Source organism: Malaclemys terrapin, chromosome 10, assembly GCF_027887155.1.
Source record: "Malaclemys terrapin pileata isolate rMalTer1 chromosome 10, rMalTer1.hap1, whole genome shotgun sequence".
In the NCBI taxonomy this organism is placed as follows: Eukaryota; Metazoa; Chordata; order Testudines; family Emydidae; genus Malaclemys; species Malaclemys terrapin.
The window spans coordinates 24,981,639-25,007,436 of NC_071514.1; the positions used below are offsets into that span (position 1 = coordinate 24,981,639).

Here is a 25,798-nt window from a genome sequence, read left to right on the forward strand (position 1 = left end):
AGACTAAAGAGAAAATAACACTTTCAGACCTTTACATATTATAAAGACATAAAAAGTCAGTCAACTTTAAAATACAGATCCTCTTGTGGACAACTAAACTTCAACCTCATATTTTCTGTGTGAATGAAGTGCTTAGTTACATAAAGTTGTAATATTAGGGAAGATATAAGTGGGAAAAGTTGAAAACATTTACTTTAATGTGATAGGTGCACATGCTTGGTTATGACCCTCAGTAATGTGTCCATCTATTTATTTCATCTTCAGGGAAGAGTGGGAGTTTACATTTATTAATGCCAAGTCTCCTTGTAGTCTCCACCACTAATCTCTCCAAGTCATTCTGCATTTTGGTGCTGTCTCCCTTTTTGTTACTCCTCCAATTTTGGTGATGGCTGTAAATTGTATTTCTGCTAAAGTTGCACCCTCAACACACCTGGCAAAGAAACACATCTGACAAAGAGAGAGACAGAGAACAGAAGAGCTTTTTTTCAAAATCAAATGAAGTTGGACCAAAATAAAACCCCAAATTCTTTTAACCCTAACTTTTGAAGCAAGTATCACTGCTTAGAGACCAATGAGTCCTTCCCAATGGTGACAGAAGTTGCTCCACAGACCAGAGTATGAGAATTACTGATTTAAGGAAACCACCTTTTCATGCACAAACCAAAAAGAGCAGGGTGAAAACACTACAAAGCGGCAGCAGTACAGCTTTTCACGGTATATTACATAGTTCCATAAATAAATTACCATGATTACATTGAACAGTGTCTAAGAATTTATACCAAGTAATTTAAAATTTAACAAGAACATACACAACAGAATCCATTTAATCAGCACATCAGATGGATGGGCTTTCATCCCCATTAAACACCACCATTCAATAATTCAATAGAAATTCTTCTGCCTGAATGTGCTGCTCCAGCTCCAATGTTACTGGAGGCACAAAGGTAATACAAATAATTAATGATAAGGCACACGTAGGGAATGAGCCACTTTATCCACAGGGACACTGACAGGGACACTGGGGAAGGTGTCTGATGCAGTAGAACATCCTGGGTTGTAGGTGTGGAAAGACCAAATCAGCACAAAGAGGAGCAAAATAATTTATACCGGCCATCTGTTAGAAGTGAACAACTTTCACTTCCTCCTTTATTACGAATGAGCAGAAAAATTATAAGAAGGGTTTATAGACCACAATACCACTAATCCCCATTAAGGGCTACTACCTGCCCTATTAATAGCGCTGCCATTAACTTCTGTTAGGGTTAAATCATTTCTTTGGAAGATGTCCCAATTCAGAGGATTACTATTTGCAGTTCCCCTCCCCACGATTATATCACTAATATGAAAAATGAATGAGAAACTGAAAAAGCATGTTGAAATACTAAGTCTACAGATTCACTACCGATAAAATCATTAGACCTCTCCAGTACTATGCACATTACAAATGTCAAAACAACAGAGCCCTGAAATTTGCTTTTAACTACACAGTACATTAAGTGATGGGAAGGTTACTGATCAGTGGTGTCAATAGGCAAACTGAAAACAGCCAGGTGTTTTTGATTTAAAGCTATTTTATAACCATGGCAGTTGTGTGTTTTTTTTTTAAAGAGAAGTATAAATAAAACTATGTTACATATGTACACCCCTTTGTTATTAAAATCCCTATTTTTCATTTTCTGCACAAGAAGTCTGGAGAAAATAGGCAAATCCATGTTTATTTTGTTTGGTAAAAATAAAGTTTGATGACTGAAACTTAGAAAAATATTTCCTAGAGTTACTTAAACATTTCTCCTGTTCATTCTACTATACTTTGTTTGGAAGATAGATGCACCCATCCATGTACTGTACAAGATAAACAAATTAAGAGTGCAATAGTTTGTTAGACTCTTGTAAACAACTAGCAAGATGAACTGCATATGAAATTATGCATAATCTGCTGTTCACGCATAATTGATTTTTTCCATTGTATAATATTTAACCAACTGGCAATAATATCCAACTTGTATCACACTTAACTCCTAGCACCTTATGCGGTGTTCATATTAGATCTCAATATAAGCAAGGTCAGTAACGTAGATTGGAGAGCTTAAAAATATATATGTAGAAGAAAGATGTGCCACTCATTAAATAGAATCCTTTCCTCATATTCAGTATGGAATTTAAAACCTAGGGCCAGATTCTGTGCTGTGTCAGAGACATGGCACAGAAGAGGTAGCCTACAACATTTCTCAAACTGGGGTCTGCGAACCACCTGGAGGTCCCCCAGGCCTCACTGAGAAACTCCTGCCCCTCCCTCAACTCCCCCTGCTCCCCTAGGCATGCCTCCAGCACGCTGGGCAACCGGCTTACCTGTCCTGGCTCCCTGCCGCTTCCCTGCAGCCCTGGGGTGTGTGGGAAGGGGGTCTCCATGCACTGCCCCAGCCCAGAGCCCACACCCAAACTCCTTCCCAGAGCCCGCACCCTCCCCTGCACCCCAACTCCCTGCTAGGTGAAAGTGAGTGAGGGTGGGGAGAGAGGGAGTGAGAGAGGGAGGATGGAATGAGCGGGGAGCAGGGCCTCAGAAGGAGCAGGGTAGGGGCAGGGCAAGGGCTGAGCAGGGAGGCTGGGGGGGGGGGGGTGTCCCTGAAAATTTTTAAATCAAAATGGGGGTCCTCAGGTTGCTAAAGTTTGAGAATCACTGGCCTAGAGGAAGTGGTGGCAAAAGGTGGCTTTATACCACTTACACTCCAGGCTACTGCCGGGGTCAAAACAGCCCCTTAATTAAATTATCCTTGGAACATCTCTAATTTACAGCAACAGCTGATTTGGAAATATTTCTTCCCGACCAAAAAAAAAATCCTTAATCTTTTTCTGTACAAATTTTCATGTTTCCCTCAAAAAACAATGTAATGTCTGAACTCCTCCTCCCCTGGGCACTAGGCAAATTTACAATAGGCAGCATAGGGCTCCATCAGGAGAATTTCTGCCAGTCTCTTATGGCTTATTTATTGCACCTTTACATGTGTCTGTGTAGGTGCCAGAACTGGCCAACTGGTATGTTGTTTAAATACTCAGTTCTAACTGAGGTGCTGTGTTTTGGATGACAGAGCCTGAGGCCATTACCAGTGGGGGGCTAAGCATGCTACTTTGGACAAATTCTAACTGCAGTAACTACTTTCTACTTATACAAAATTGCTCTTGTAAGTTTAATTGGATAGATTATTATTCACTTCCCGTCCAATACAGTAACTCCTCACTTAACGTCCTCCCGGTTAACGTTGTTTCGTTGCTGATCAATTAGAGAACACGTTTGTTTAAGGTTGCGCAATGCTCCCTTATAACTTTGTTTGGCAGCCGCCTGCTTTGTGCACTGCTTGCAGGAAGAGCAACCTGTTGGAGCTAGTGGAGGGGGCTTGGAACCAGGGTGGATTAACAGTCTCCCCTAAGTTCCCTGTGCGGCAGCCACCCAGCAGGCTATCAGTTGGTGGGCAGTTCAGCTGTCCTTCCCCCCATTGCCACATGCTACTCGTGCCCTCTGCCTTGAAGCTGTTCCCGGGAGCCTCCTGCTTGCTATGCAGGGGGAGCACAAAGAGGGGTGCTAATGTCAGGGTGTCCCCTCCCCCCACTCCTTTACCTCAGCTGCTGTCTCAACTTGCTGATCTACTTAAAAGTCAGTGTACTTAGAATGGGGTCAGCATACTTAAAGGTCCAACACACCTCTCTCACACACTGTGTGTCTCTCTCTACCATGCTGTCTCCCCTCCCTCCATCCATGCTGCCTTATAGAGTGTGAGGCTACATTAACAACGTGTTAACCCTTGAGATCTCAGACGAATGCTAGTTCATCATTTAGCAGCAAGGCATTCCCTGGGAAATATCCCACCCTCTGACTCCACCACCTCAACCAAGCTTCACAATCAACATGGCTGTGGACAGTATTAAATTGTTTGTTTAAAAATTAGAGAGAGAGAGTGTATATTTATCTAGTTTTTTGTCTGGTGAAAAGTATTTCCCTGGAACCTAACCCTCGCCCCATTTACATTAATTCTTATGGGGAAATTGGATTCGCTTAACATTATTTCGCTTAAAGTAGCATTTTTCAGAAACATAACTGTACAGGAGTGCGATTTCTGAAGAACACGAATGCGTTGTACATTAATAGGTCTGTGTAGACCCTGCTAGCGAGTCTTAACGTAGAGTTGAGATAGTACTACTTTAGCGTGCACTAGCAGGGTCTACACAGATCAGTTAATGCGAGTGCATTTCCCAACCAAGTAGACAAGCTATTAATAAAAAGGCTTTCAATCTGTAAATGAAAGGCAGTGCAATACTATCAAATTTCTGAAAGTCAGAAGTGTATTAGGTGAAACTGCTACAGGACAGGCTAGTTCTACAACAACTCAGAGTAGCACTTTTCATTTGTATATTTCAATAGCACTTTATAATAGTGGATATAGTTACCCCCATTTTACAGATGGGGATACTGAGGCACAGAAGTTAAGTGACTTGCACAAGGTTACATAAAGCAAAAGAAAAGCAGAATCAGGAATAGCACCCGCACCTCGACTCCCATTTTGGATCTTCACTGACCCACGACTCCTGTAGACAGACAATTATAGAAGATCTTAACAATCATTAATGAAAACTATTGCACAAAAACACACAAGTATGAACTCTTCCAATTGCCTCAGTTTAAAATGCCCACAGGTACCTAGTCTCATTTGTAGATAAATGGACAATAAAACTATGAATATATATTATACAATTTAATATATAAAACAGCTAATTTAAAACACGTAACTGTAGGGTGAACACTGCAGAAAGAAGCTGAGATTGTTCTTGAATAGCACCTGCCTTATACAACTAATATTTTACTCCATTTGATACTTAATTTTGAAGAGAATGAAACTTAGCATTTAGACTTTACATCCTCAAGGCTCTATACAAACAATTCTCACATGATTATGAAATAAGGAAACATCCCACTTCATTAATAATTATGAGACACTTGTATTATGGTGATAAATAGTACAAAAAGTACACAGATTTCAGAAATGGGGAAACTGAGGCAGAGAGGAAAAAGTAATTTTGCCCATTTCAATAGTGAAATTAGTGATAGAATTAGAATCCAAGAATTCATGACTCCCAATCCCAGGGTAAATGCTACTCATTGCTTAATTTAATCCTTTTAGGAACAAATATTCAGAAGCGTGTGCACAAAATGCGTTCCCTCTGGCAGATGCCAGATTTGCCCTTACAATGCACAAACTGATTTATAAGCACAAATTAGGCTATTTGTGTGTCTAAATGGGAACATGCAAAAGTGCATGTGCACTATTTTTGCATGTGTCCATTTAAATACTTGGCCCTTTATTTGTAAACCCTAAGAACGTGCAAAAAATTAAATATAATTTTGCTATTACAACTGGTATCATACAACACTGCAGTCAGGAACTAGCTCTAATATTACCAGAACAATTAATTTATTCCTATATATATGAATCATTTTGAAACCTTTTTCTTTCATTCTATATAGTAGCATTAGGCATAGCTTGAGCTGTAAATCTACTTTAGTGAGTTAGTGTTTATTGGGTAAAAAAGTGAATTTTTAATAGTCAAGCTCTCGAGAGAAAAATTCTTGCACAGATGGAGTTTAATAAAGCATATGTTTTATTTTAAAATATATGCTTTTAAGAATCTTTGCATAAGAAATTGGCTATACGTACAAATATGATTTAATCATCTATCACTGTATTTTGGAGGCAATCATCCTTCCAGGAATATAACTCTGATTGATGATGTACTTTGAGCAAACCAGTACCTAAATTCCAAGAGAGAATTTGATTGTTGGTTTAACATGGATGAAAAAATATGGTTTAATTATTTAAAATTGGTAAAACAGGTGCTACATTGCACAAGGCAATAAATGAGATGTGGGAAATAATCATGGACACTGAGACCCAGGAGCAAGGCTACGAGATGGTCACAGAGGTGCAGCACCACCAGGCTGCCCCCCACCAGCCACCACAGCACACACCCTGGGCCGCCCCCCATGAGCACCCGTGGCACCCCCAGGAGGCCCCCTCCCCCAATTTAGTCAGGGGTATATAGTACAAGTCACGGACAGATCACAGGCCGTGAATTTTTGTTTACTGCCCATGACGTGTCCATGACTTTTACTACAAATGCACGTGATTAAAATGTAGCCTTACCCATGAGCACTTAAAAAAAGATTGAGCCCAGTGTTCTACCTTATATTCTCTCATTAAAGCAGGCTCTACCCTGCAAGCTGTGTGAGCTATTTCCGAATACACATGCTGTATATGCCTACCGAACCCTGGCAATACCATTATTTAATGAATTTACACCAGTATGTTCAGATATCTGGAGTTTGGAGCCAAGGTTCTTTAATAGCTTTCTTTCATGAATCTCTAAGTTTAGGATGGGGGAGAGGAGAAAGAGGAAAGAGAGGAAGCTTTTAGAAATGTATCCTTTTGGAATCTAAAATTTTATTCAATAAGGTACCAAACTTGCCCTCAAGCATCTCAGGCAAAGTGAGAAGGGGGTAGGAGAATCAACTTTCCCAATGCACAGAGCTAAAGCAGAATCTAAAGTCTAAAAAAATCCTCTTCCCTAACGCACCACATATAAGGTTGGACTGCCCCTAAACTGCTGCTGCACACTGCTATATTGGGAACCTCTGTGCAACAGCTGGGGCTCCTAGCACCTCCCCTTCACTCCCAGCACAAAACTACACTAGTTCCATTTTCAGATGTTCTTTATACCTGTACAGGAAGGAAGCAAAATCTGATCTTAAGTGCACCCTGAAAAAACTCCATACTATCCATCACCTATCATGAATTAGGTCCAACTTGCATGTCGCCAATATGGCCTGATGCACTCTGAATAGAAATGCTCCATAAAATTAAGCTCTACAGTGTTACAATAACTAAAGTATTACATCTAACCTGTGATGTCCTTTTTCCATTAACAATTTTTTCTAATGCAAGTTCATTGTTATGGCAGATATCAAATTGAAAAACTAAAGTCTGGCCCACAGAAAACTAGCTTTGTTTGTATATCTAAAGAGAATCAGAATTTCCTTTTTAAAAACAGTACAGAAATAGTCACATCTGTAATCCAACTAATAAAATGAATTTCTGCTTTAAGTGTTGCTGTACCAGACAAGATAGGGTTTAAATCCTTTTCTTGTTTATAACTAGGACTTACCAGAGCCTTTGAGGCTCTTGCCTGCAGCCAAAGTCCTTGCAGTACCTGTCATCTTGGGAAGCAATTCCATCATCTTCAGCCCAGTATTAAAACAAAATTACCTTTCTCCTGATTCAGTCACAAAAGCAAATTTTCTAAGAGAAAAATGACAATAGCTTTAGCAAGGCCTAGTCTTATTTACAACCTTTTTGGTAAAACCAGAGTGAATAAAAACCTCATAAAGCAGAACTTTCTTTCTCAAAACAATAGCACCCAGTTTTCTCAGTCTTTTCCTGCAGGTTTCTGTAAGAATTCCCAAAAAGGTGAGTCCAGGGTCAGTGTATTTTTGTGCAACTGGAATCCCTTTATTAGTATATAATTTAGATCAGGCATTAAATTACAGCTTCCAATTTTATTAACGTATTTGATTATGTTCACTGTTTTGTTGCCCCAAACATACACAAGCTGCTTAATTTCTTATTTAATATAGGGCAAAGATATCAGAAATGCAGCATTTTAAAGATCTAAACACATAAAGGGATACTTAACTTGCATGTGCACAATGCTCAAAAATGGATACATTTGTACCTTTCAAAGAGAAAATATTCTCTGCCTTGGTGGAGTATGAGCACTCATCTTCATTCAGGAATGTATTTTAGCATCTGATTTCACCCTATCAGCATACATTTCCTGGCTAATCTGGCAAATGATTTTGAGACCATATTAAAAATCAGCACTTACCCAGCAAATACAATTCATATCAGTCAGCCAAACACTGATCATCAGGTTTATGTGGCCACTATGTATCACACTTAACAGATCTTACAATTAAATTTTACCTTCATGTCCTAAACGCCTGTAATTGTTATTTATATAATTTTAAATATGTTTTAACAGCAGTGTGTTAGCGTTTAGAATACTCTAAATTGACACTTAATTCAAATGGATCTACATTTTTGAATCCAGGCACATCAGTATTCCCCCACAGTCTCTTTTTGAGCATACAAACTGTAATTCTATTTTAATTTAAAACAGCATACAGGTATATACATTTTTGAAATAAGGTAGTTTTCCAATTGAATTTACCTCCTATTCATATCAGGAATGAAACTGCAAATTATGATTTTTCAGTGTAATTAGCAGTGACAAGGAAGTAAATAATACTTAAAGTATTTTTGAAAGGCTTCCCTAATCATGGTGTAGGTAAACAGTTGTCCACTGAAAGTTATTTATCTGAGTGCAACACTGATAACACTTTGGATGAAGAAAATACTACTATGAATATCCAACATACCTATACTTTAAAGCAACTTTTCTGTCAACATAATTACAAAAGCATTAAGTTACATTATACATGGTAAAAAGTTAGATTTATTGCATGTTTGAACTAGCCTGGTTTTGTGGCACAGATTCGAGTTCCAGTGGTTATACAGGTGATGGTTCCAATCTCCAAACTGGAAGCCACCCTTCTATTGGCAGCCTTCTCCAAACAACAGTAAAACTTGCATCGGTGTTAGTTGTTCTAATAGACTATGCTAAATCAAGAAGAGTTCTTTTAAATATGGAAGGAAAAAAAAAACCACACAAAAACATTTTCCATTGTTACATTTTAAGCAGTCTATTTCCCCCTAGTGGGATATAGTAAAAAGCTAACACTCCACTGCAGTAAATACAGACAAAATGTGATTCTGCCATCCCTTGTAGGTGCAAAGGTGCAATTTACCCACCACTGGAGGGGTACGGCATACCAAATTAGAAAAGACTTGGACCCAAGTCTACTGAGGAAAACTGCCACTGAAGCCAATTATACCTTGAATTATTAGCTAGATAAAAAGGTAATTACACTGTCTCTCCCTGGATAATAAAGAGGTATATATTATCTCAAATAAAAGGCTTTATGTTATGCATCACTGATAAGGTTTTGTATAATTACAGAATTACAAAAAGTATTGTCCAAAAGCATTATCTGTAGGACAGCCATTTCATGCCAATTACCTCATTTTTATAATTACAAACAGTACTGGGTGACTTGCAAAATAACTTTTGCTCAGTAAAGTATATTTTTCTCCCAATAAAGAATTGAGAGTACCTTCCCTTAAAAGATATAATTAAACACGTCTGGTGCTTCACACACAGCAGAACACAAAAAAGAAAGATATGCATCTAGGGTATGTTTAATCACCTTTCATTTCAATGAACAAATGTCAAATGAATCAATAATGCACGAGTCAGAACTCTGAAGAGGAGAGTCAAAAAACAGTAAGTAAGTTGAGGAAGTAAAAATAGAAGGAAAAAAAGGTTTTTAGGACTCTTCTTCCATAGCTACAGCCTCTTGCAATTTCTGTACCATTTTCTCCTCCAGCCGTTTTGCTTTGCCTTCAAAAGAAAAGAAAAATGACACATTTTAACTGAACAAACTTTTATTTAACAAAAATTGTCTAGAGAGAATTCTCAAATTACAGCAATCAAATTAACACATATTTGTTATGACCTTTATTATCAGCTAGCCATAGTGACAAAGAGGTTTTAACAAAAGGCAGAGCTGTCATTACTTTAATGCCACAACTAAAATCAGCTTCACTTTCGCATAATACACTGATCATTCGCCTCATCTAGTACTATGGACTTTTGCCAGTTGGCAGTATCAATCAGAACTTCATGCGGTAGCATGAACCACTCCTTTGGTAAAGGGAGCGAAACTGAGAGGCTCCTGCTCACTTCTCCAGATTTAGAAGAACGGTCCCAGGAAAAAGGGACACAGAGGGGAGGATCAAAGCGGAGTGAAACATAGGCAAAAGCACACCGCTCTTTTACACTGCCCACTGTTAGCACCACACAGAGATCTACAATATTATAGACAATTTGCTGTAATGGACTATATTAACATAACCATATAAAATAAGGAAATTTAAAATCTAGTATATCAAATCAACATCCACCAAGATCAATTTACTAATAATTTTTTCAAGGCATTAATAGACAAATTTTCAGCTGATCTTCATTTTGCATAAGAGTAGTTGTGTGCCTAAATACATGCAAAAGATGGAAATCATTTGAAAACATATCCTATAAAGAACGTATTTAAGAATAAAACAAATTTCATAAATAAGACCATGTCTACACAATCTATTTTACCAATACTTTTTAATGCATAACCTAGTATTTGTAGTGAAGAATTTTGGACAAGCAGAAAACCAGTTGGGAGGAACAGATTTTTTCAACTGTAACCTCAAATGGAACCAAGAAAAATGTAAACTTTGCTCAGTAATGGAGAATATAAATTCATATCTGTGCATTCTTCAGATACATTTTGATTAATATTAACTAGACAATTCAAAAATAGGTTGTTAATTAGCTGTAACATATTAAGTTTAATAAACATTTGCATTTGAGACATCATATTACAAACACACAATTATAGAATGAAAGACAAGATGAGTGAGGTTCAATAAAAGATAATACCTCACCCACCTTGTCTCTCTCATGTCCTGGGACCAACATGGCTACAACACTGCAAACAACTGAATTATAAAATGTCACTTTCTCAGACGGGATTATTTGCTAACATTTCAAGAAGTCTGACATTGTACAGATGTAGTAACTACAGTATAATTCAATGTATGCCAACGACTGAATTTAAAATGATGGAAACCAGACACATAACGAGGTCAGCTGATTATTTTGATACTGTAGAATTTGAATAGGTAACAGACACTGATGGAATTCTGCCTGCCATGGGTGAAGGACAGATGGGGGAGGCTGGTCTTGTGGGGGAAGGAGAAAGAAGGGGATTATATCTGGCTCATTAAATGATGGATGTTGCTCAAAATAATTATACATGAACTATCCAACCAAGAATTCAATAAATCCAGTTCTTACCTGCATGTGGAGCCCGAACAAGATGTATGTTTTGCTTGACTTCTTTGATGTCCTGTGCCTTCTGCAGCTCTTTGCTCTTCTTTAATCTGAGAAAAATAAGGGGGATTATTATTTGTGAGATTATATACTAAAGCTTAACTTTTTTTTTTTAAATAAATTTATATACATCACGTGTAGGGCTCGGTATCTGTCACGGAATTTGTGGAAGTCACAGATTCCGTGACTTTCCCTGACCTCAGTGACTTCTGCAGTGGCTGGTGTGGCTGACCCCAGGGCCGCCCAAGCAGCTGCTCAGGTGGCCCCAGGGACAGCCACACCAGCCACTGAGCAGCAGTCTTGGGGGCTGCAGGAGCCATGGCGGGTGGGCGGCCTTGGGGACAGCAGGCGCAGCCACTACTCAGTGGCCCTTGGCAGCTGGTGCCATTGGCCCACCCCCAGAGCAGTAGCCCCCCTCCAGCCTCCCAGAGCAGTGGCCCTCTCCCTTGCTAAGATTTAGTTAGTGGTATATAGTACAAGTCATGCACAGGTCACAGGATGTGAATTTTTGTTTATTGCCATGACTTTTACTACAAATACCCATGACTAAATCGTAGCCTTAATCAGGTGTATTAAATCTTAGTGAAATTTCACATCTCTCCGAGTCCACTAGGGAATTATAGTGGTAGTTACAACTAAAATAGAATCCAATAAATACTGATGCAATGGGATGACAGAGAAAGTTTCAAACTATGAGAAGTTTATTCAGATTTTGGAAACCTCAAATTACGTACAAGCCTTCCCCCACCTTCCTCCAAATATCAGAATACAGCTCCTAATGTTTGGCAAGATCTCCTTTCCCTTGAACAGTCAGCATTCTGTAGACTCATTTCTCAAGCTTCCTAATGTGTTACCATGCTGACCAATATTGTCTTATTATTTTCTTGTACTTCCCAGTCTGTTTCCATCTGCTGTCTGTTGTCTTAAACAGCTTGTAAACTCCTTGGAGCAGGGACTGTTTTGTTGTGTTACTGCAACGCTTAGCATAATGGTCCATGACTCTCCTGTGTGCTATGGTGCCACACATAATACATTAATAATACTTGCACTACTGTTCGTGTGTCAGGAGCAAACAGCCATTTAAAATTTGTGAGCATCATCTCCATGGAGCAAGGGCATCTCTTTGCCACATGCCTGTACAGCAGAATGCAACCCAGAACCTGATTGGGATTTCCTAAGTGCTACTGCAAATCCTTCTCACCTGTTCATGATAAATTTAGCTTGGCGTTTTTGTTTGATCTCTTCCACTCTCTTCATTGCATCAACTGAAACAAACAAAAAAACCCAGAGTTTTTAAATATTTTTAAACTTGTGTGTTTGATAATCGAATTAACATCCTGAAACAATTTAACTAGTACTGTTTTAAAGGCACATTTTACTATAATGTGTTCCTTAATATGCACAGAACCTAGAGTAAAAGGAACATCTAATGATTATACTAGAGAAGTTCTCTTTGCAATGTAGTATTGACGGATACTATTCTATAGCTAGAAATTACCATAAATTTTACTTTTAAATTTCAGTTCAAGCTTCCACTCTATACAATCTCTTATCCTTACCATCATTTCTCACAATGGAGGACTTTTGTTTCCAGTTCACCATTATCCAAATGTCATTACCCTTTTCCCCTTAATAATACTTCTTCCTAACTTAAAAATAAATGATGGTCTCACATGCCACAAAATTATCATGACTGAAACAAAATATAGCAAACTAGTGCAGAATCAATGGGATCAAAAGAACAGGACTGCACAGCTTTAAAAGACAGGAGGAGGCAGAATCACTTAAACACTAATATAATTATTAAGAATGCAGTTCAATTCTATACTCTGATTCTCTAACACAGAGGTTCTCAAACTGTGGTCCACGGACCAGCGAGATCCATTCAGGTGGTCCATGGATAGTTCCAAGGTGTGCGCCTGGGCTGACGCACACAAGAGAATGAAGGCAGGCGTGGCTCCTCTAATTAGGTGCCTGGCCTCTGGAGAAAACGCACATATAAGGTGAGATGGTGGCCTTGGGGGAAATTGGGGGTAGGTGGGATGGGGTAATGGGTGGGGGAAATTTGGGATGTGCAGGGCTGCGGCAGCCAGAGAAAGAGGTGACTTTCACAAGCTCCAGGGCTGCGGCTGCTGGGGAGAGATGGCCTTCCTTCCCAGCCTCAGCTCTGTGGCTGGTGTGGCAGGGGAGAGACATCCCTCCTCCTTCTCAGCCCCAGCTTGGGGGCTGCCGCAGTGGGGGAGAGAGGGCACATCCATCACATTAGAAAGGTAAGACTACTGATATTAAAATACGAGTTGTGTGCTTTTATTTGTAGAACAAAAAAAGTTAATTATTTTTTTATATAATGCTTTTATCCAAAGTGCTTTACGATAACTAACGAAACAAACATTTGGAAAGATCATTAAAGTGGTCTGCTGAGACCCTCAGCAATCAAGTGGTCCACACACACACAAAAAAAAAGTTTGAGAACCACTGCTCTAACAGTTCTTCAAAAAATAAGGACTAAGTGAAACCCAATGCCTGCTCACAGCCTGACTGCCCAAAAAAATCTGAACTCGTTTGAACAGTGATGTGAAACAAAAAACCAATATAAGGAAGATCAGGTTAATCAAAGGTTAAAGATGCATAAATCCAGTAAAATATGCTCTCCTTCCATTCCCAAATCTCTTGCCTATAATTGATGAGATTTACAAATGACGGCTCAATCAAACCTAGGGCTCGATTGATGGTGCTGTAAATTGAATAGGCAGCACAGGTATACCAACAAACTCTACAGAGCAAATATGCTGTCACATCAACATACTAACTTTTTTTTTTTAAATGTACACAATGCAAAGACAACCTAAGTATCATTTTGAGATCATGTTATAAGTGACAAGTAATGTAAAAGTAATGTGACACTTATTTTTTAAGCAGAAACTCATTAATTCCTTGCTGTTGGGAGTGGAAATTTTTTATTAAAAAAAAAATGGACTACTTGTGCAAACAGACTGAACGTTAGGTACCTACTAGCAAAGATGTAATACATACTTACACAGGAACCTAAAGATAATTGTGGAAACACTAAAGGTGAGTCATTAGAAAATGAAGCAGGAGTCCTAGCAGTTATGACTTTTTAGAAAAAAGGAACAGCATATTTTTGAATCACTATGCTCTTCAACTCTTTACTATTTTGTTGTTGAAACAATTGCAAAATTAGCTATTTAAGTCTTAACAAAACTTAATATTAATTTTTAAAAATATGTTTAGTTAACATCGCACCATCACAGGAGCGAAGAGTTAAATAATTTATCTAAATTTTAAAAGGTCTGGACAATTTTACTAACAACTTGCGTAGGTTCACCTCTAAGGGTAATCACCCTGAAGTATGAGATTTGTCATCTGATTGTTGCAGGAATAAAGCTTTTTTTCATATGCACATAAATAAATGATTAGACCAATGCATGATGGGTTTTTCTTCACTTCCATCTCAGGGATCAGGTATTAGCCAGTCAGAGGCAGGTCAGTCAACATGAAAGATCAATGGTCTGATTTGTATGGCAAATCCTGTGCTCCTAACAATAGGATTGTGAGAAAATGCTGAACACAGACCAAGTCAGAGTTTTTAGAGTGGTACTCAATTTTTAATTCTCACCATCATACTTCTCCCTCAAATGCAATAGGAGCTGTCCAATCTTCTTAATTTTCTGGCTTTTTATTGGCTTTCCTGACAAAGTCTTTTGGTCAAATTGTTTGTTTTAAAAAACTAACAAGGACAAGAACATTTCTGGTAGAAAGCTATAAATCTTCAGAGCTATGGTGATCTATTGTGCAACTATGTATTCGGAACTTAGGCATTTTTAATACATACTGCACAAGAATGAAAAGTATTAACTACTTCACGTGTTACACATTACTTGCTTTCCAGATTTCATTAAAAAAAAAAATCTAAGCTGGTTTTAAGAACACAAACACATACAAAAGTCATTGCAACATCAGTAAAAGCATTTTAAAGAACTGTTATATGTACAAAAGTCAATTTATCAGATTGCTCTGAAATTAGGTATTCAAAAAGCCTCAGACATCAAGTTTCAAACAGAAGAATGTGTTTTACTGCAGAGTTATATACCTATGAAAACTTTTGTAAATGACAATGATTTACAAAGGCAAATATTGTAATTTATGATTACAGTTGATAACTGAGCATCATATAGAGTGATAAGAATCATATATTCTATTACTATTGTTTTGTAGAAATGGAAGCAGAAAAAAAAGTATATCTGTAATCCAAGTAGAATCTTGGTTTGTGTTGAGTAGTCCCTATCAAGTTTGATATTGCCCTTTTTACAAGTGGAGAAAAAATGTGGACTCATTTACCATAAAAGGCAGCAATCATAAGGGACAGGTCTATCTAGATTATAATGCAAAATTAAATTTGTTTTTTGTATGAAAATACCAAGAATAACCCATTTCATTTCAATGACGTGCAGCTGGGAGGCAGAACAGAAATTCCTGTTCTACTTTGGGGCATATTTAAAAATAAATCTCTTTTCAGGTTTCTAATATTTACAAAAGACTAATTATAAATATGAACATCAAGATTTAAAGTCTTCTGACAACTGAACATGGAAAGAAGATCTTATTCCCAGCTAGTCTTCTAGAAAAGCTGGCATTTCCTAAAGTGACTTACCAGTTTTGCTCCACAGCTCTCTCTGGTATTTCAGTGGCTCGTTTCTACGTTTTTCGAACTCAAATGAATTATCCTGTGTAAAAAAAGGAAAATGAGTACAGCTTACATTTAGATGCAGTAAGTGGGAAATACACAGTTTTAGGAACAAGTAGCTGCATAAATAAAGTTATTATCCATAATTTACATTTGTGAAAAGAAATCTAAAGGATCTCAACATAAAATTCCCTTCATTTTATCTAAATATCTATTATAGATATTTCTCTAAACCTCTAACAAATTAATTTAAATACAAAATATCTTAGCAGCTCTCAATACTAATTTCTGCTACATATCATTGAATCCTAAACTTAATATTTTTAAATATACTTGTGTGTCAGGTCTTTAAAGGAAATACTTCCCCCCCACACACACACACACACCCAAAGCGGGGCTGAAGACCAGCAATTACCCAATATGATCATTTTGTGAGGTAACGTTGAGTCTTAGCAGGGAGTGAATAAGCCAGAGCCTTGTTGTGATGGCTAGGAAAGAACCCATAGAAGTTACTCATAGCAGCAGCAGGCAAGAATGCTAAGAGGCAGAATTACGCACTCTGACCTACGCTATGTTACTATGTTAATTTAACAGAATATAGGGGAGAAAGAATAGGCATGAGAGAAACACCTTTCACACACAAAGATACTTAACAAGAGGAAGCAGGCAAGCAAACAGACTGCCTCAGAGATGAGGGTGATGTTATTGACATGAACTGTGACCATATAGATCATTGTTGCAACCACTGTTATATATTTGCAGCAAATATTGTACAAAGGTTGTTGTGTGAGGTGTCTATAAAAAGGTTATGATTTGCTGGTTATAATTATGCTATCTTTATGTGTGTATCTTTTTGTAGTTGAAGTTATAAATATTGCCTATGTACTCGTATCTCAATGTGTTTTGATTCAAAGTAGCCTCAGTGAAGCAAATTTGGTCAGCTTCTTGAGAAAGGATTATTCTCAGTAAGTGCCCAATCAAGCAACACTTAACTGACAATAAGAACGGGAGTACTTGTGGCACCTTAGAGACTAAAATTTATTTGAGCATAAGCTTTCATGGGCTACAGCCCACTTCTTCGGATGCATAAAATGGAACATATATTGAGGAGATATATATACACATACAGAGAGCATGAAAAGGTGGGAATTGTCTTACCAACTCTGAGAGGCCAATTAAGTAAGAGAAAACTGACAATGAACTGTGGGAGATGCCAATCCACATATGAGCTTTCCTGGGAACATTCAAACTAACATGTAAACAATAGCATCAGCCTGTAAAGAACAGAGTCACGCATAGACATGTAATTTGCCCATGTGACTCCGAACTCCATCTTGTTGCTGTGATTTTGCAGAGGAGAACCAAGGGGTTTCCAGCCACAAGAGAAAGAATATAAAAGGCCCTGGAAACCCCTCCATTTTGTCTTCAATCCTGCTTCTTACTTCTGGAGAAACCTTGCTACAAACTGAAGCTCTGAATGACCCATCCAAGCTATGGATGTACTCCAGAGACATGATTTAAACCTGCTGTTTATTCCATCACTGCTACAAGCCTGAACCAAGAACTTTGCCGTTACTGTATGTAACTGATTCAATTTAACCAATTTTAACTCTCATCTGTATTTTTTTCTTTTTATGAATAAACCTTTTGGATTTTAGATTCTAAAGATTTGGCAACAGCATGATTTGTGGGTAAGATCTGACTTGTATATTGACCTGGGTCTGGTCATTTGGGATCAGGAGAACCTTTTTTCTTTTACTTGGGTATTGGTTTTCATAACCATTCGTCCCCATAACAAGTGGCACTGGTGGTGATACTGGGAAACTGGAGTGTCTACGGAAATTGCTTGTATGACTTATGGTTAGCCAGTGGGATAAAACCAAAGTCCTCTCTGTTTGGCTGGTTTGGTGTGCCTTAGAGGTGGAAAACCACCAGCCTTGGGCTGTAATTGCCCTGCTCTAAGCAATTTGTCCTGAATTGATACTCTCAGTTGTGTCCAGCCAAAGGCAGCATCATTACAATGAACTAACGATGAGAACATGTTGCAGGAGGTTCTACGTGGGCACTAACACTCTATATCAGTGTTTCCCAAACTTGGGACGCCGCTTGTGTAGGGAAAGCCCCTGGCTGGCCAGGCCATTTTGTTTACCTGCTGCGTCCGCAGGTCCGGCCGATCGCAGCTCTCATTGGCCGCAGTTCACTGCTCCAGGACAATGGGAGCTGCTGGAAGCGGCGCAGGCTGAGGGACATACTGACCGCTGCTTCCAGCAGCTCCCATTGGCCTGGAGAGGCGAACCGCAACCAGTGGGAGCCGCAATCGGCCGGACCTGCGGACGCAACAGGTAAACAAACCGGCCTGGCCCGGCCCACCAGGGGCTTTCCCTACACAAGCAGTGTCCCAACTTTGGGAAACACTGCTCTATACGTTAATCACCATAGAGAGTTGTCTGCAGAGAGCTAGAGAACCACTGCCAAACATCTCTTATCCTTCCTGCTCCCTTCATCTCATTGAAAACACAACCACTGACTTCTCCACTGCAATGGGACAGCCCTGTTTTGGAGATGTGGAGGCTTGAGCCAACCCTCTCCATCTTCAGATGGACGAAGGAATCCTTTGCTTATGAGAGTTGAACTATGCAGACATCACCTGCTGTGCTTCAAAGGGGGACACTGACTGTAATCAGAGGGAAGGAGAACAGCCAACACAAACTGTTTGACATGGTTCTCTGTTCCCACCACCTCTAACATATCATACCCACAGCAATCACAACTCTTTTTAGTGGTTAGTTCCCAGCAGGCTCCTTCCTCCCTCACAAAGTAATCCCTGCATTCCTGTCTGTCTCTGGAACTACCTATTCTCTCCTCTCACTCTTCCCATGCCTGTTGCTACATGCTAGGTATACACAGATGGGCGTCATCCAAACCTGCCTTGCACCCCCAGTGATGAAGTATCTGGAGATCTGTGGCATTTAATCCTGTTGAGCTCCACCATTGACCCACTACTGAGAGCACCATAGTAGCATCTCTGCCCAGTGTGGCAATAGCGGGGCTATCTTCTGCTGTCCACTCCATGTTGTTGCTGAGAGAGAGCCCTGTGGAGCTCTCTCTCAAATATCAGTAGGTCAGGGTTTATTCATGGTTTTGAGATTGAGATTTTGGGGACCCTACATTACTACCACCCTCCAAACAGCAAACATATTGGCCATAACCCTCACTTTTTTGTTAATCAGGGACAAGTCACCATTTTAAACAAAGAAAACTTGGTTTGAACGGAGAGCAGAGTGGGCAGCAGTTCTCCTGAGTCAGCACCAGGTAGTTATGCACAACAAAATGACTAAAAATGGTATCAGAGGGCTATTCACTGAATCTAATACATCATTTGTTCATTTCCAGATAGTTCTCAGAAAAATGCCAAAGCACCACTTGTAAACGGTCTCACACAATTTAACATCATTCACAATCTTCATTGAAAAAAATCTTACTGAAGGTCAGTTTTAAAGACACTGGCAGACCAAAAAATTCCTTTTTTATCCGTTAGCTGGAACTGCAGCTGTAACAATACCAATCCTTTCAACTCCTCTGTATTTGAACATCTTGATTCGATAAACATCTTAATAGCAAGAAGAGAGAATGCAGAGCGCTAAAGGCCAAATCATTTTGCCATGGCTCTTAACAGCTAGAGCTGCAGACCCTCAACACCCAGAAACTGCATCCCTAATTGTTAAGTACCCTACTCTCTTTCCAAACCAACCTCAGATTGCTTACTGTTTGGAGAAACATTCTAAATTGTTTATTGTCTACATAGATGTAATTTACATTACATCCTTCTGCCAAAAATCATGTTTGTGTGGTGAACTTAAGAAACAAGAGTAAGATATTAACATGTTGGGTGAAAGACTATGGGTTTGGGAGGCAGGAAGGAAGTTTTGTTTTTTGGAGTTGGGGGGGAAGGAGGATATTGAGTGAAGCTAGTTCTAGGTATACACAGATCAGAGTAACTGTTTTAGGCTTTGTCCATGCCATTGTCTTTTCAGTTACCATCTAAACAGTGAAAAGAAACACTTTGCTCACCTATAACACCTTTCAGCCAATGACTGCAACACACTTTGCAAAGAAATTAAGGCTCACAACACCCTTGCTAGGTATGCAATAACCCTTTTTACAGATGCTGAAGAGAGGTATGGTTATATAGGTCATCTATGGCAAGAACCAGGGCAATAATCCAGATCTCCGCGCTCTATTTTATGCTTTAACTACGAGACTAACTTCTCAGTAAAAGAAACAAGGAACATAAGCCCAATGGTTTTGCAGGAGCCATAAGATCACCATTAAGCACCTAATCAAGTCAGACTACAGACACTTCAAAAGACAAGAAAAACCTAGAGAAATATTCTGGGATTCTAAAACCTTGTAATGTTGTTTCTGAGCTTTAAGAGCCATTTGTGCAGAAAAGCAAGTAGGAAGAAATTTGCAACTTTTCACAGTGATGCTTCTTGGTACTCTGAAAGCAAGACTTAAACCCAAACTATAGTCAAGGGAAGTAGAAAAAGTTCTAGATAGCTCCAGTCTACTTGGGCTAAGGGGATTTTCAGAAATCAAAATGCAACAACCTGGAGTAGATCCATCAATTAGGTCAGAAGTTAGAAGTGCCATAAGCAGTAGTCTAAATGTAGGTCTTAATGGTCATCTTAATTCTGAACCAAAAACCCTGGTAACAACCCAAGCTCTGAAAGGGGAGAGGATGAGAAATGCAAAGACAAATATTTTGCTCTGTCCTAAATTATTCTGAGTAACCTTAACTAACACCAACTAGAATAGCAAAAAGTTTTATACAGCTGTCTCAGGAAGTCTCTTTCCTCTACCACATGGAGGAAAAACGTCTCACTAGTATTCCCAGACTAGCTGACCAAATGCCACTCAGAAAGGAAAGACAGCCCAAAAACAAGCATTGATTAGATATTCCATCCAGTCCAAGTACAGCAGCAAGAAATCCCCAGAGAAAATAACTGTGTGTTAGTACCAGAGATCTGAACACCCACTAAGCACAATGTGGCTGCAAAAGCCTCTCAGCACTCCAGAAGCACTCCTAAAAAGACACACACAGCACTGTCCAGTTGCTGGTTATATTACAGCGATTGACAGCATTCATTTGCTGCTTGCGATGCTAAAAAAAGTAGCTATATACTGATTGGACAATGTTCAATTCAGCACATATATTTTAGTGGGATTTTGATAGGTAGTTCTGGTGCTACCCATGACTCTGTAGACGATGCCACCTCTTTTCAGTTTATTTTCCCTAACAACAAGAACCCTTTAGGTCTAAATAGAGCTTTTATCTACAATATACTGTAACTTGGCCTCATATTTGAGTTTTGTTTTTCCTTTTCTTTATAAATTAGAATAATGTCAGCTTCTGTTAGGATACTGTTAAGCCTAAAATCTGAAGTGAGGAGCTTAAGAGAATGTGAGAACAGAACAAACTAAGATCTTCTGACCATTCTTCCTACTCCATCAGATCAGGGATCTAAAAAAAAACACACACCACACCACAGTAAAACTCTTCTAAATTAGTTTTTAACAGTATAAAGACACACAGTACCTCTTCAGAAGGCCCAGTTATTACATGACTGCCTAAAGATTATGTCTGGCAGCCACATTAAAAAACATACTCTTGGCTAACTGCATAATAATGTCTACAGGGAAGTTACACAGACAGCAGTAGGTCACTAATAGTACCAAAAAAGTACTGAGCACCCTTATTTTTCTGTTAATAAAAGCTAATTAAATCCCAATAATCCTATATTTAAGGACTGTCCTAGCTATGTATGCATATTTAATCAATTTCTCCCAGGGAAGTAACTCTGTCTTGAAATTCTTTTAACTTTTTTTTAAATCTATTTCATGCTTGGGAAATGAAAGAATCCTTGTGGGGGAAGATTCTTCTTATAAATTCTCTCCTTATAGAGAAAGATCAACATAGTTGACTGCCTTACACTTCAGAAATCTATATAGTCTACAGATTAAATTAAAGATGCTTCAGAACAAGAAGTATAATACAAGGGGAAAATGCTTTTGCTAAAATGAATGTAAACAAGAGAAATATTCTTTTCCAATAAGTAAGTTTTGAGTCTGAAGAAAGAATAAGCAAGATGTTTGTCAAAATTGCATTATCATAACTGCCGCACTCGAAGCACTGAAAGTCTAGAACTTGATGAGCAGAGCATTTAATGACAGGCTTAAGAACAAACTGGTAGGCTTGTTAGTTTTCTCTGATATGACACCTGCCCACACAACCAACCCCATGAGCAAACACTCAAATATCTATGCTAGCAAATGTGAGTACAATAGATAAAAGAGCTGTATATGGGTAACTACCTGATTTGTGGACACAACCAATGTACTCATCTAAGTTGTCATTTGCATCCCCAATCAACAACAGGTGCAGTAATTTTAAAATTTTCACTCCTTAATTAGGACTTGTCTACACAAAAAAGTTGTACTGCTTTAACTATACCCACACAGTTCTTCCCCTGGCCAGTGTGGGTGCAGTTATACTGGTATAGCTTCAGGGCCGGTGCAAGGAAGTTTCGCACCCTCGGCGAAACTTCCACCTTGCGCCAGCCCCCCTCCCCACCCAGCTAACCCCCCCCCCGCCCGGGGAGCCCTAGGTAGCCACTAGTTCGCCTAGTGGTTGCACCAGCCCTGTATAGCTTATCCCCATACTATCAGTTAAAAAAATATGTCTAACCATCATAATTATACCAGTACAAAAGTTCTGGGTTGACCAGGCCTCTGTGAATGCCTATGTTCAAGAAAAATTAAGAACTTCTGCACCCTACCCCCATATCTGCCAATGAACGACTTGCTGAAAGCCAAATAACAAAACTCTGCATTTTTATTTGATTTCTGTAAAAAGGAGGTGATACTCAACTTACAGGTGTGTTGCAAGGTTTAATTTGCATTTGTAAAATACTTTGAAAGCATTGGATGAAAGATGCTACAGAAGTGCAAAATACTATATTGTTGTTGTCCATGCTGCCAATCCCTCTCAGCAATGGAAAACAAATCTTTTTCACAAGGCTTTGGGCCTTGCTGCCCCAGCACATCTGGAAAGCCGGAAAGGCAAAAAAGAAAACTCTGTAAAACTAATTTCCATTTATTTTACTGCTGACTGTGTGGTTTGAGGAATTTTTTTTTTTTTAAACTAACAGATTTTAAAGGAATCTCCATGTCTGTGATTCTCAGTAGTGTGCAAGCGCAGGCATTTACTTGATAAATTGGGAACAAAACATCTCGAAATTGAAATTGACGTACAGTCCTAGGATTAAAAGTGATTCAAGCAAAATGGGCAGTTCTTTGCCACTTCACATCATCATTATCTGTGATAAGATTAGCCATTCTTATCACAGATACTGAATGTTTATGACCATAAAGTTTAAAGCTACAACTACTACTACATTATTCTTCACATGTAAGACAATTTTTTTGGACTTCTAAATGATTAGGAGTGCCATGAACAAAAATAATGGTTATATCTATTTATTTTTCACAGTAATTCAAAGAAAGCACAACACATTTCAACTGAAAATACAGAAGCCTAATCAGAAAGGCAAATTTCAGGGTTAAAGAATGGCTAGTTTTAAACTTTCAAAGAAAAGCATGTGCTTTATTATTGAGAAAATGGAAAGACCAAACTGTATTTTTAAAGCACTGATTTTGTTCTCACTGTTTCTGGGGTCACAAAAGCACTTGCATACCGTGATTTGCCTGGCTATGGCACTTGGAGTATTACATGCATAATGTTCATGTTTTGTTTTAGTCCTTTAGTAGTACAATACCACCAAGTACTTACGACTGTTAGTTCTTTACCAGCTGCTTTCCGGAAGGCTTTGGTCCATCTGACCTTTCTGGGATTTCGTTTCTTTTTAAAGTTTTTGTGGCATTTTGATCTGCAGAATCTAAAGACCTAAAGAAAGATTAAATACAAATATAAAAAAAGTCCGTAATCAAATGACGTTATTGCCCACCCCATCCAAAATAACTCTGATGAACATTTAATGTATCATTAGATCATGTAAATCAGTACAGAAAGCTACTGCACAGGATAAATAATACAAGTCTCAGTGTATCTTCTGCAATGATGGTGGTATTCAAATTAGTAGTTTGAGAGAGTTTTAGATCATTATTTTTACTTTGTTTTACTTTACAAAGTCACGTTACTCTGTTTTCACAATATCTTCAGTTACAGTCTACTGGGAACATGCACGGTACAGGATTATTGAATTACCACATGCAAAAATAACTACAAAACCTTAAAACTGTTCTGTGAATTTTCTATACCTGTCACCTAGTCCTAGAGCTAGTGCTTTCTTTACAGGATAAGCTTCTAACTGCACATAAAAATAGTCAAGTTTTGCAAGGTACAGAGAAAAGATACTAAACAACTACTTTTTAGAACTTAATTTCAACTTTAAGGCCCCAATTCAGCAAGGCACCTAAGCACATGCCTAAATTCTAATGGTTTCAGTTGAACTTAAACAGCTACTAAACTTCAAAACTGTATGTAAGCACACACTTAAGTGCTTTGCTGAATCAGGGCCTAAATGTGTCAAGCATTTTTAGTCCAACACTGGTCTTTACAATGGAGCAAATGCTGATATTTACATTTTGCCACATAAGTAATTTGAATTTTGGTTGGGCAGAAAAGATTGTGCCTTAATTAATATTGGACAACATCTAGAATAGGAACAAGGGGACTCCTGATGAGAGCTAACAGGTATAATTGTAGCATAGGCAGTGACAGCAGGGCTTAGCCATGCCTAGCATTAACATCCTAAACCCTGCGAGTATGTATCCGGCCAAGCCAGTGGTTTTCAACCTGTCGTCTGCGCACCGCTGGGGGTCCGCAGACTATGTCTAGGATTTCAAAGCAGTCCGCATCTCCCTTTGAAAATGTTTAGGGGTCTGCAAAAAGGTTGAAAACCGCAGGTCTAAGCGATGCCACCGCTGCCTGCGCTACGTCGCTCTGTAGACTCACGGCAGCTCTCCTAGAACTAGGGCTGCCCGTGTGAACTGGGAACAACACCCCCAAAGCACCGCGCCCTCAGCACACGGCAGCCGGGCGGGAGCGGACGGGGATCTGCGGGGCCAGGCGCCAGCCCAGGCTGCGTTTTAACGCGCTGGAGCAGAGCTGGTCCTTAGACGGGCCTGCCCCCGCCCCAGGCTATATGGGCCCCAACGCAGCCCCGGCTTGGACCAACCCCGTGTGGGGATGCGCCGGCGCCCGGGCCCCTCGAGACCCGCTCGGCAGGACCCCTCCCGGGCCGTGCCGCGCCTCCCGACCCGACCTTGCAGTCGTTCCGCACGAACATGAGCCCGTGTCCCGGGTAGATGGGCCCGGAGCAGAAGTAACATTTCTCGATGCGCATCTTGCTGGCGACTGAACCCTCCCAGCACCCAGCCGCCCGGCCACGCCGTGCTGCGCAGGAAGTGACCGAACACACCTGACCGGAAGTGCAGCTTAATGCTCCCTTCCGGATAGAGCGTCTCCTCCATGAGGAAGAGCGATATGAACTGCTCACAGCGCCCCCTGCTGCTTGTTCATGAGCAAGGCAGCCAGCTGAGCCTCGGTCGGCCCCTGGGGCCCCAAGGGGCTCAGCCCATTGCCCACAGGAGCCAATTATCAATCAGCAAAGGAAAATCAAAGGGTATTAAAGATACAGCAGAGGTTCTTGTGATTATTTTTTTTTTATTAATTTTCCATAAACAAATACAAAAAGGCAAAGGACAATTGAGGAGAAAAAACATGAGGGAAAAGCAGCAAGTTCTGGTGGAATGGAAATCTGGCATTATCTGAGCCAGCTCAGCATTTCTTTGTCCAAATGTATCAAGAAACAGGATCCAACTTTCTTTTAATTCACATAATTGCTCTCTGCTTCAATAAAAAGGGTGTTCTTTTTTAAATAATTAAATGGTTAATTTTTACAACTG

At 39.4% G+C, this 25,798-nt stretch overlaps 1 protein-coding gene across 1 annotated transcript; it reads right to left on the bottom strand.

Annotated features, from left to right (window-relative positions):
* Positions 1–7,529: 7,529 nt before the first annotated feature.
* On the bottom strand, positions 7,530–25,296 carry RSL24D1 (ribosomal L24 domain containing 1). The gene is made up of 6 exons (XM_054041221.1): positions 25,156–25,296; positions 23,661–23,774; positions 15,776–15,848; positions 12,305–12,368; positions 11,068–11,153; positions 7,530–9,564 (listed from the first exon to the last, which is right to left on the bottom strand). The coding sequence occupies exons 1-6, from the start codon at positions 25,234–25,236 to the stop codon at positions 9,491–9,493; spliced, it is 492 nt and encodes a 163-aa protein (XP_053897196.1). The 5' UTR covers positions 25,237–25,296; the 3' UTR covers positions 7,530–9,490.
* Between the last annotated feature and the right edge of the window lie 502 nt (positions 25,297–25,798).